This window comes from Chanodichthys erythropterus, chromosome 13 (genome assembly GCF_024489055.1).
Source record: "Chanodichthys erythropterus isolate Z2021 chromosome 13, ASM2448905v1, whole genome shotgun sequence".
In the NCBI taxonomy this organism is placed as follows: Eukaryota; Metazoa; Chordata; class Actinopteri; order Cypriniformes; family Xenocyprididae; genus Chanodichthys; species Chanodichthys erythropterus.
This window is the reverse complement of record NC_090233.1, coordinates 36,836,060-36,849,073: the sequence shown is the minus strand read 5'-3', so window position 1 is coordinate 36,849,073 and position 13,014 is coordinate 36,836,060. Positions and strand designations below refer to the sequence as shown.

The following is a 13,014-nucleotide window of genomic DNA, read 5'->3' as shown; positions in this document are numbered from 1 at the left end:
TTTATACTTTTCAATGTGGTTATGTCTTCTGGTAATTTGCACCAATTGTTCTCCAAAGAACAATACCCAACAATAGTATTTACAGTGAAAGTAACTTATTTTTATATATTGTTTGGAATTTTACTCATCATAACAATTAATTTGTATGTAATGTAAATAAAGCTACAGTGCTCAGCGTAAATGAGTACACCCCCTTTGAAAAGTAACATTTTAAACAATATCTCAATGAACACAAAAAATTTTTCCAAAATGTTGACAAGACTAAGTTTTATATAACATTTGTTTAACTTATAACAACAAGGTTAATAATATAACTTGGAGATCAAAATAAACACCATTTACTAACCCTTATGAATAAAGAAGATACTTCATAGAAATAAATATTTTGAAGAAGATTTGTAACCAAAGTTTTGATTACTATTGACTGCCATTTTATGGGGAAAAAAAACAAAAAAAAAAACAGAGACATTACTTTAAATATTTTTATGATCCACATAAGGCAGATGAGGTTTTTTTTTTTTTTTTTTTTTTATTATTGAATCCTTTGCAACTTATTAGTTTTGTATTTTGTAGGTAGCCATCTGTAGAAAGTGTTGGGTGTGTATTTCTGATGGTGTCATTTGGCACATCTCAGATTGCTGTGGTAATACTGGCGAGATTAGCGCGACAGCTCAGAGCAATGCTGTTGACAAGCGGAACAGCGCTCTGTAATTAGAGAGCGCTCAGACACGACGGTGACATCCAAACCTCTTCGGGCTCTCGCCTGGATCCTGAAGCCTGTCATCAGCGTCACACATGAACATGCGCCCCCGCTCATAAATGATGTCACACTCAAGCGCTCGGCTGCCTGGCCAGACAAGCTCAGTTACAACCGACTCTTATATTTATCTTGTGTTATTTGCATTATTAGTTTCATTGTCGGTTCCTGCAGGCTGCTTTCCTGAAGCCTTTATAGAGCTCAGGTTTCAGGTCAGCCTAAAAAGTGATGGATTACACCAGTTTAAATCCTTTGTCATCCCGACCATGATGTTCAGACTCACAATCCAAGTGTGAGGGAAATTTATTAATCTGTGAAAATAAATCATGTTTGTCCTCTTATTCTCACTGCTGTTTTTTCTCTGAGCAGATTGCATGATCCATCTGTCCCATTCTTTGACGTAGGACTGAAATGAGCTGGGATTAAACATTTTTGCTGAGACTTCAAGGTTTTTGTGAATGAATCTGTAGTCTGTTTACAGTTTTGCTTAGATATTGTCAGCAAAGTAATTTTTAGACAATTTCAGACTGTCGTACGTTGAGTATGTGGCATCAGTGGGTTTTGTGAGTCATTTTGTGAGTCGGCTTGTCATAGCTTGCATTTTGTAAGGTTTTTAAATTTAGCTTCCAAAAAACCTCTCACTTCAGTTTATACGTGCGTTTATACTTTTTTTTATATTTTTTTTTTTGCTGCTTAGTGTCTGTTTTGTTCTGCCTGCTGTCCTTCTGCTTCATCTAAAGCTTTGCACCCCTCCCTAAGGAGCTCTGATTCAGGGCAGCACTTCATCTGTCTATGGTCTGTCTTCCCAGGCCACCCCATTCCCAGCAGCCCCCTGCAATCAGACAGCTGGCTCTTGGGGAGCTATTGTTCTTGTGTGTATACCAGGTCTTGCACAGCTCTTTGTTTCCCAAAAATATCTGTATGGGAACTCCTCATCCTCACTTGATTCCCCAAAATCCTCGGACCCATGCGTCTGTCTGTTGTTTGCCAGTAAGGAGCAATGTTAGCTTGAGTGTTTGAAGCTCTTTTTGAAGTGTAAGTGGCAAGGCTGATGGTGTTTCAGTATGCATATCTAAATTTATCATTTCCTCAGGCTCATGTCGTTACAAACCTGTAGGACTTTCTTTCTTCCTTATTTTTTCCATGGAACATAAAAGAAGATACTCTGAGAAATGCCTCAGTAGCTGTTTCCATCCACCTATTTTTATGCGTATTTTGGGATATCGCATCAAAAAACGTATGCGCTCATTTGAGTCAGATAAAAAAAAAAAAAAGATCTGATAAAAAAAAAACGTGCATCAGCTATGATGGAAACACATTTACCGAATAAATTTCTTGATGTGCACCAAAAAAAAAAACATAAATCATGTAACTTTGCGCGAATCCATAACTGGATTAACAAGCGGACCGATCTTATCTCACAGCATTTGAAATGCTGTTTTGGTTGTTCTGAAATGCCTGAGCACAGTCTATCGTCAAAGTGATTCGGTATAATTCCCTTGAATTGTGAATTTTTGCATTTGATTTATAATTTTTGTGAATTTTAAGTACATTTTAATTGATCTTAGACACTGATTGCCTGCGCTGTGCACTGTTTAGACACTGGGCTGCCTTATATCCTTTATCTGAACGCGGCATGTCATGACGAGATGTCCTGCTCCTAAATGAAGTAAGGTTTTTTTTTTTTTTTCTTTTCTTTTTTCGTTTTGCCGTAAGGAGTAATGATGTTCTGTAGTTATGTCTTTTGAGTCTGGGGGCAGTTTCAGCTGGGTTGTGGCTGGATTCTTTGTGTGGGAGGTAGAGCAGCATGACTCAGACTCTTATTGTATTTCCCTTCATAAGACCATCAGGTGTCTAACTAATCACATGTTGTCTGTCTTTCTCTCAACACCCTCCCCCTTCACTCAGCTGTATACTCTCATTAACATATGAAGGAAGTGGTGAGAAACGGATGACTATAGCCTTCCGCAGGCCTTGCATTCCTACTTTCCATTCACACCGACCAGAGTAACTAATTTTCATCCCTTTTGCCTGACCACCTCTAATGTTTAGTTTATAGCACGAAATATGAACCACACTGCAGGAAACTGCCATTTACCCTTGTGCCGCCAGCCTCTGTTATGATATTAGCAACAATTTCCCTTTAGAGCTAAAATCCTGAAGAAACAAGGAAGCAGTCTTTCATAGCGTGTATTTAGTGACAGGTTTACACTTTGAATCTTAATACCTGGTAATTTGAGGCAGTCTTCTGCAAATGATTTTATCATTTGTGGGGTAATGTTGACTATAACATATGATCATTTTCAATTAAAAAAATCACTTTGTGAATCACTTGCAATGGAAGCCAATGGGTGATAAGACCAATGCCCTGTTCAGGCCACATGATATCAGCCCTGATTTTGGCACTATCTGTTTGACGTGTGGTGTAGTGATTCGTAAATGACAATAGGCATTGGGATTCAAGAATAGAGTTTAATCTTGTATAGTGTTGTCATGGACGACAACAACCGACGCATCTGTGATGCTTCACAATGTCCTGACAGAAAGACTAGAAAGTTTAATTTTGGTCCTCCACAACAAGTTTCGTCACATCTGTGATATTGACCAATAGGAGCACAGAAGCTCTTCTGTACACAACTTTCAAACATGACGAAATGAAAGGGGGATGATGGTATTGGTGCTGCTAGGTGGAATTATGCAATGGAGGAAAGTTTTGTGGGGCTATGGCAACAATACTCCTGCATTTTATGATTCCTCGAGCGACTATCATGACAGAATAAAAAAATAAAAAAAACGATAGCAGAGGCAGTTCAGCAACCTGGAGAGTACTGGAATCAGCATTAAGCTAGCAAATCATTCATTATATTCTCTTTTGCTATGGAGAAAATTCGGATGGACAATCACAGAGACATGGTTTGCTTTCTCGATGACATTACGCACATCCTTGAAGGCAAGCGATGATTGGTCGGGAAGCATATGTAATCTGATATATTTCTTAACTACAACAACACAAGAATTTAGGAGTCAAAATGGCATAATCTGACACAATGACTATCGTAACAGACAAAAATATTGTGTAGTCTGAACCCGGCATAAAGCATTATACGTGCTTGTTAATCGTTCCTGTCATGACAATGTAAAGCCAGTAAGGAACATGCTGTTTCTTTGAACTTTCTATTTATGAAAAAAATCCTGGAAAAAATATATGAACCATTTTCAACATTGAAAATAATAAATGTTTCATGCACACTAAATCAGCATATTAGAATGATTTCTGAAGGATCTTGTGACCATAAACACTGGAGTAATGATGCTGAAAATCAGCTTTGCCATCACAAGAATAAATTTACATTTTAAGATATATTAAAATAGAAAAAAAATATTTTAAATTGTAGTAACATTTCACAATATTACTGTTGTAATCAATTAAATGCAGCCTTGCTAAGCATTAGAGACTTTCAAAAAAGTTAAAAAACCTTACCAACCCCAAACTTTTGAACAGTGGTGTATATGTAAGGTGGGGTGTTTTGCAAAAAAAAGCATTAGCACTTTTTGCATGACATTTGCGCAAAGTTTAATCAACAAAACAAACAGTTGTCATGAATTATTTTTGGATTAAACAATGAGAGAAACGGATGACGGTTGGTAAAATGTCTTTGCTGCATATGCATATGGAAAAAGTTGGAACTGTATGCGTGACAAATAATTGATTTTAAATTAAATTAAATCTATACTGCCATAGTTTTATATGATCAGTCACCCAAGGCTGTTTATTTGTTGCTTAAGGTATTGATTTAGCATCATGTTGATGCCAACATATTTTGTATTGATCCAACCATATGTTAGACATATTTGTTGGAGTTCCTGCCTCTGAACTGGGCCCATGCGTCACTGCACAGTAAAGAGCAAAAGCAGGAGAACGAGAGCACTAAAGATGAGGAAAGAGAGAAACAGGAAAAAAAAAAAGGGGGCACACAAAAAGGAAGTGAGAGTTTTAGTGGGTTTACTTCAAAGTCCACTTCCATATATTCTGTGCAGTCACATGGACAGATGTAAATCGTGTGGATTGTCAGTCTGATTCCCAGTCTGTATTCCAGGAGCCCCCTACTGTTCCTGCTGCACTGCCTGAGTTCTGGCGGCTGCTGACTGCAGATTTTACCTTATATGGTCATCCTCAGCTCCCCGCCTGTCAACCTTCCAGACCCATTTCCTCTTTCCTCTCCATTGGCTGAAGCACAGTGCTTGCGCCCAATAGTTTCTTTGATAGACGCCTAGAAGAAAAAGGGGCAGTGTGAAGGGAATTTTTTTGGTTAATGTCCACTGTTAATTTAATTATTTATATAAATTTATAATATTTATGTAATATTATAAATGGTATATTCTTTATAGTATAATAATACTATTATTATTATTATTATTATTATTATTATTATAATAAATATATAACTTATTTAATTTTACTGTATCATTTAAGTTATTCATCCAGAAGTAGTTGTTATGGGTTTACAGAATTTGACAATTATGAAACAACGGTTTCATTTTGTAATTTATCCATAAATTATTTTATAAATTATAAGTCAGCCATTTCTTGCATGAATTTAATCAGTATATTTTTATAGCATAATAAATATATCTTAACAATAATAATTAATAATACCATTTAATTTTATTTGAATTTTTGTATTTAGACTAATAAATGTATTTTTAAAAAAATGTTCAGAGTATCAAACCTCAGGATCTCTCTTATCTCGTGATCTTTCTACCTCATCTCCCTCCTCCTCATCTTTCAGGTCATATGCATTAGGCAACTGCATACACCTGCTGGCCCTGAGTAGTTTTCTCATTCTGACACACACTTGGGATCGCCCCCCTCTGCCCTGATTTGCTGTTTACGTGGATCGTGTAAAATGACGTCAATTCTGGTTGGACAGCAGCTGGGGTGCTTCAGTTAGGTCAGCTGTAGTCTGCTGCCTCTGGGTCCTCGTGAACTCGCAGAGGAAATGGAAATTTCCATGCTGACTAGATAAGACAGACGTGCTTCAGCTACTGGAGAAAGCATCTGTAGCTCTGTAATACTTTCTGTTGGCCACCTCCACAGTGTGTCCAGCCTTTCTGTCTGTCTCATTTCCTTCTTTCCATGGTTTTCATGTCTCTCTTCACTGGCATCTCTCTCTTGCTCTCTGACGTGATTTTGTTGTGGTGAGGAATCCTTATTTAAATGTGGTTTATTGATTGAATAGTTTGAGACCTGTGTTAGTTGAGGTGAGGGATCTGCAGTAATGCTGCTACTGTTGCTATGCAACAAGTTCGCTGCACTGCAATGATGGTTTTGGACAGCTCTGGTTTTAGTAAGCTATAATTACATTTCATAAATATTCATGATGTAAGTTTAGCAGAGCTTTCCTGTAAGTTTTATTTGTTTTTAACATTTTAAATTCATGTTTAAATTCAAGGTAAACTAACACCTCAGTTATTTATTCTTATATTGCCATATAAGAATGTGTCAGACTAAAGATTGTTTTAATGATTTATTTTTTTATGATTTTGAAAGACATTTCTAATGCTTACTTTTAGTCTGCATTTATTTGATCATACAGTAAAACAGTAATATTTTAAAATATTTTTACAATTTAAAGAAACTCTTTTCTATTTTTTTTTTTTTTTTTATGTGATTAACAAATTTTCAGCAGCCATTACTTCAGAGCCATTCTGTCTCCAGTGTCGCACGATCCTTCAGAAAACATTCTATTTGCTGCTCAAGTAACATTTCTTATTATCATTGTTGAAAACCGTTATGCTGCTTAATATTTTTGTGGAAACCATGGTGCCGTATTTTTGTCAAAATCCTTTGAACATTCCATATTAGGATGTTTGAAATAGAAATATTTTAATATTATAACTGTTGTTACAGTTTTATATATTATCATAATTCTATTTTTCTTCATTATTAAATTGGCCAGTCATAAACATTTGTTTGTTGTAATTGTAACTAACTTTTTGTGTTTCTGATGAACAAACATTCTAAAAATGTGTCTCGGGTGAAAATGCACACATTATATAGACATCTTGGCGACGTTTTTGTGTTTATCAATGATCTTGACATGATTCTGGATCATTTGAAAGCCTGGTAATCAGTCTATATCTGCATTTTTGTTTCTTTAAGCTTTTTTTTTACTTCTGCTTTCATAAGCTATTTGCTTTTGTGATCACAAGCTTGCAAATAAGCACATAGACAAGCTTCATATACAGTCTCTGAATGTGTTAATAAATAATAAAGCAAAACCATGCAGAATCCATAGGCAGGTGATCACTGCTAACCTTCTGCTCCAATGTCAGTGATTCTTAAAAACCAACTGGCTGTAATGTCAGTAAAACAATATAGTAGCTAATGCTTGTGCATCATCCCGATCCTCCTCATTTAAAGGCTTTGAGTTATGGGTTTTTACTAGAAGGTTCTCTGGCGAGAACTAGTGCCCTTTTATCACATTCCCCCTCTTTTCTGCTATCGCTTCCTTCCACATGTCTATGACTAGAAAAGGTTCATAGGATAAACAATAGTGTTGGTTTAATGCATTACAGGTAAAGTGCATTATATAATCAATTACTTTTTTGATATAACAAGTAAAGTAACACATTACTTTATAGATTTACTTATTAGTATTTGAGTTACTTTTCAGTTTAATAATTTGGCTTAAACTTTTTTTTACACTACTGAACTATAATTGTCCATAACTTGGTCACTTGGACATGTGATTGTGCACTCATGAATGCAGAACAGACAAAAGAAAAAAGTACAAAAGTAAAAAACACATTACTTTCAATAAAAAGAGTAGGAGGAGATAAAGCAAATGAATTTTTCAGTAGCACACTTCTTTAGCTGTACATTTTTCAAAATGTGTTAACACTTTCTTAGGTGTATGATCTTCTGGTTAGGTGACTTTTTCTTTTCTTTTTTTTTCCCCTTTAGGGGAAGTTCCATGTAAACAGGGCTTTATGGGTAGTTGCGTCTCATTGGTTTCTGCACGTATTACGCTTACCAGCATTACATCTCCATAAGTTTACACAGATAATATTAGTAAGTGATTCTATCACACTAGTCTCATGCCAAAACGAATCTTGGCTTGTTTTCTTTTGGTGCATGTGATGGTTGACAGACCGCTGCCCACAGCTGGACTTTGAATTAGGAATTCTGTTTTTATTGGCGAGTAGCTGTATCAGTGTGTAAGGACCAGACTGTCTGTATGTTTGTTTAGCCGTTCATGGACTGATTGGTAATCAGTGTTCCTGATAATAGGGTGGCATTTCTTTGTGTTCTGTCTTGAGTTATTTTCTCCGTTTTGAGAACATCTTATGTGTTCTTCTACCTCCCTTTCTTTACAGTTACCTCTGAACATTTCTTGTGAAATAATGTTTTGTCGTCTTTTCACTGCTCTCGTTCGAAACCATCCACACACACTTCTGAAGAAACAAGTGGGGCGGTTAGCTCACAAATAGCTGCTAAAGGTATAGTTTTTCTTTTGTAAGGCCATGTTATAACCATGCCCAGACTTGAGAAGGAATGTGTTCACAGAGTGGTTTTCTGCACAGGTGGGTAGTGTTTTTTTTGTACAGGCAGGGCTTGAGAATAGCCCAGGCAGTTGTGCTTTACTGGGCTGGGCTTTTTGCTTGTGATGTCATCGCACCATAGTCAAAGCAGCAGCATGAACAAAAGAGTGGGTGTGGACCTCTCTCTACACACTGAACAATGTGATCAGATGACACCTGATCACACAGCCCTGTGCAGAGATTGTGGTCTTGCAAGAGATCAAAGGTCATGACCTTTGAGCAGAGGGCACTGATGTCATCAGGAAGTCAGCTGACTGGACATGGGACCACAGCCGTGACTTTATTTGGCTTCTTTGTTTGCTGTGTACAAGGGAGAGGAGGGAAATCTTCTGTTGTATTTTTCCCCTAGTCTTCAGGCCTGTGCATTGTATAATGGTGTTACATAAGGTGCTCAGAATGAAGAATAATACTGTTTTTTGTTTGTTTTTTTTTTCATATACATGCATGCAAGCAAACAGTCGCATTGGACGTGGTTGTGAAATCTGGTTACTTTTGCAGTATTTTAATATATTTTGGATATTCAAATATAGCATAGAAGTAAAATGCAGTGAAAATCCATTTAAAATAAGTAAGGCTTGTTTTCCACAGTGGGTTTTTATTTATATGCACTAATAGATTTGACTACATTTTTTAAAAATATAAATAGTTTTGACGTGCAATACAAACAAATCTCTCATTTAAAAGACACAAAAAAATCCCATTTAAAAGAACTGAATCAAAGAATTAAATATTATGTACCGAAATTAAATGTGCAATAAAGTCATTTTTCTCTTCCCAGTACTGTTTAAATGTATATTTTCAGCAAAATATATATATTTTTTCATCTAAATTGATTTCTCACACTCTGCCCAAACCTCCGTGTGACCTTTCACTCGAAGTGAAAGGGTCAATAGCCTGTTGCACGTGAATTTCTATCTGCATTTGGAAACAGAGTTGCAAGAACAAAAGCCTCGCAATCTGTTTTTATTACATATCGGCTGTCATGTGTAAATGTTTCTGCTGTTCGCTTGAATGACCGGAAAAGCTATTGTTTGAAAATTTGGAAAAGAATGGCTTTCTCTCCCACCTCCCCATTTCATGATTGCAGGCCAGGCCTTAAGTGTTTGTTTTGGTGTTACGTAGAGTTTGACTGGCACTGTCAAAGCTCATTTCATTTACCGAATTGGCCAAATGCTTTCATAATCTAATTTTTGTCTTTGTCTCCATTTTCTCTCTGCAGTCGGGCCGTATAGATAAAGCCTACCCTACAGTATGTGGCCACACTGGCCCTGTTCTGGACATTGATTGGTGCCCTCACAATGACCAGGTCATCGCTAGTGGATCTGAAGACTGCACCGTGATGGTATGTCACTCTTTCTCTCTTCACTTCCATACATCCACTGTCATCATTTAAACTGCCTTAGGAAACTGATGCCATTTTAACATTGTCAGACTTGATGCTGACTTACACAGATGGTAGGTATACTTTAAGTAATGTGTAATGAATTTGCATGTGTGCACGTGTGTGTTTGTGTGTACACTTAGAAATAAAATGAAAGCATGTGGAAGATTGGCGTACAAACGATAGTTAAGGTAGGTCAAAAAACACATGAGGAGAAGCGTTAGTAAAATACAATACCTGCAATCACGGGCACTTGCATTCGGGTGGGATTTCTCAGAGGACCGTTGAGTTTGCCAAAAAACAGTAGGAAATTTGCCCTGGAAATTTTACTGAGTTTGTGTGAGGAAAAACACAGGCATGGCAGATTCGGAGGAGACTAAAATCACAAAGTACCGGAAAACTAGTCCCGTCCATATCGGGCTTTGCTAAATAAAAATATTAATTTCTGGGGAAAAAACTGACCACAAACTTTTGAATGGTAGTGTATGTATAAATTATATAAATATAAATAATTTAATTCTGTAGTCAATGCATTGATGTGCAAATCACATTGCATTCATCGCATAATTCAACTCTAGCTAAACCGCTGCAATCATTATAAAGCTTGTTTATTGATGGGTGGATATGACCATTTCTAGATAAGCTTCCTTGAATAGCCAAAATCACATCTACACCCACCCATTGAGTCCATGTGTGGCTGGCAAAGTCTGCCCCATGACTCATGCGAACGGCAGTAGATCGGATCACGGCATAACTAAAAGCTTGCTCTTCTGGACTGTTTTAGATTAGTTTAAGCCCAGCCTGAAGTCATTGAATCAGCAGTTACTATTTTATAGTTCTGAGGTCAGTCTGGCTGGCTCTGGGTCTATTTATCACACTACTAGACCTTATTTGGCCAGTGTGAAGGGAAAAAAAACCCAGCAACTCCAGTGTTGTGTACTTGTAATGAGTGTGCAAGTGTTGCGTTTAATAGGACACCGTCTCTCGTCTGCTCTCTTGGGGAATACTGAGGCCAGGTATTCCCAGATTCATAACATGTGAAATATATTGAGTAGGGCTGTGCGTTGACACAAATTTCACAATTTGATTTCAATTAACAAGCTTTCGATTAGATTTTGATTCAGTATTGATTTAATTGGGGCCTATCAGTACATGACAAATTTCCTCAAGAAAAAAAATATCTCTCAATGTTGTAAACAATACAGGAAACCCCAGTTGGTACATCACTATAATATTAAAGGTAAAAATTAACTGATTGGGCTACTTGCATTTAAATTATACATAAGAAAGTTAAATAAACATTTAAATGGTGGCTGCCATAAAAACACGCATTAAATATTTAGGAAAAAGGTTAAGTGAAAATACAACAAATATGCAATATGGTACATGTATTTAGCAAAAGTTAATTTTTCTAGCTGACTAACAAGTTTTTAGGCATTGAATGGCTTTTCTGAGGTAAATGTAACATTGTGACATTTGTTTACAATCATTGTTTTATTGACGTCTTTCTGCCGTTGAAACACCGATTGAGCGATTACATGAGACACAATACGGATTTCTGGTAATTGTAATGTAATTTATCTTTTAACATACCTTTTGATGTTCATTCATGTTTATTTCGTGTTGTAACTAGTAGCAGAAGAGATGGTTGGTTCACGTGCACGCTGCACTGCTGCTTCGCTTGAACAGCAACAGCGATCTGTCACACCACATTAAAGACTGCCAAAACGGTATTTATTGTTTGAATTTCGTAATAATAAAATTGACAATTTGAAAGCTGAGACTTTGTTTCATATCAGAAGTAATAAAACTTAAAGCTTGTTGAGATTTATTGGATGGGAGGCAACGCTACTAAGCTTTCTTCATTCATCAATTGAAAACCGTATAAACCGAAAGATCAGCTCTTTGGATTTAAGAATCGATATCAGTTCTTCAAAATGAGAATCAGTTAAAATTGAGAAATCAGTGTTTTGTTGTTTTGTTTTTTGTTTTTATCCAGCTCTAGTAATGAGGTATAGACATGCTGGAGGGTAATTTCATTTGTGACCTATGATCTTTTTAGGAGACGACGATGATGATGTTAATAATGACATAGAACAGGTATAGCAGTGTCTGTGTAAAGGAATAATGTACACTCATCCAGTCTATTACACAGTTAAGAGGTCAATATACAGAAATATTTAAATGTAAATTGTTGTTTTGTCCAATTAAAATAAAATGTTCATAGTAATAATAATAACAATAATAATAATAATGTTCAGATAGCTGTTTAATAAATTGAGAATAAGCATTATGTAGCAAGAGAAGAGAAAGGCTTCTCTCATATTTTTTAAAGATCATCTATACATTTAATTCTTGTTTAAAATGATGAAACTCTGTTGGACTCCTTTATTTGCCCTCTGCTGCCACCTTCAGACAAATTAATGTAATTGTAGAAGTTAAACAAGAAGGCTCAAATTTTGTATCATAATGTAATTTTGATGTTTAGTGTTATTTTAGTATTATTTTTATTCTATTTGATATTAATATTTGTCATTTTTAGTAGTTTTTTTTTTTTTTAATATTTGTTTAGCTTTTTGTTTTAGTAATTTAGTACTTCAACTTAAACCTTTTTTAATGTCAGTTAGTTACCAAAGCCAACATTTCTCATTTTCATTTAAAATTTTCATCTAATATTTGTATGTGTGTGTGTGTGTGTGTGTGTGTGTGTGTGTGTGTGTGTGTGTGTGTGTGTGTGTGTGTGTGTGTATATACTATATATATATCTATATATATATATATATATATATATATATATATATATATATATATATATATATATATATATATATATATATATATATATATATATATATATATATATATATATATATATATATAATTTTTTATTATTATTATTTTATTTATTTATTTCTCTTTTTCACAGCTTTATTTAAATTACAAATATCAATTTTGTAATAGTTTAACGAAAACTGGTTTGGTTTACTTCACTGTCATGTATCTTTGCATTTGAGAGATTTTAGATGAAAATTTCTATATATATTTTTTTTTTCTTTATTTTTATGTTCTCAGGTGTGGCAGATCCCAGAGAATGGTTTGGTGACCTCCATGTCCGAGCCAGTGGTGGTGCTGGAGGGTCATTCTAAAAGAGTGGGAATCATTACCTGGCATCCAACCGCCCGCAACGTCCTCCTCAGTGCAGGTGAGAAGCGTCACCTGATCCAGGAAGGAAAAAGGAAACCGTATCGTAACACAGAAGATGGGGAATAGT

The 13,014-nt window shown here is 35.6% G+C and overlaps 1 protein-coding gene across 3 annotated transcripts in view; it reads left to right on the top strand.

Annotated features, from left to right (window-relative positions):
• coro1ca (coronin, actin binding protein, 1Ca) overlaps positions 1–13,014 on the top strand; it is a 55,300-nt gene that overhangs the window by 32,753 nt on the left and 9,533 nt on the right. For all 3 annotated transcript variants that reach the window (XM_067405612.1, XM_067405610.1, XM_067405611.1), the window contains exons 3-4: positions 9,582–9,704; positions 12,816–12,945. In XM_067405612.1, the coding sequence (XP_067261713.1) occupies positions 9,582–9,704; positions 12,816–12,945 (253 nt within the window). The remainder of the gene's footprint in view (positions 1–9,581; positions 9,705–12,815; positions 12,946–13,014) is intronic.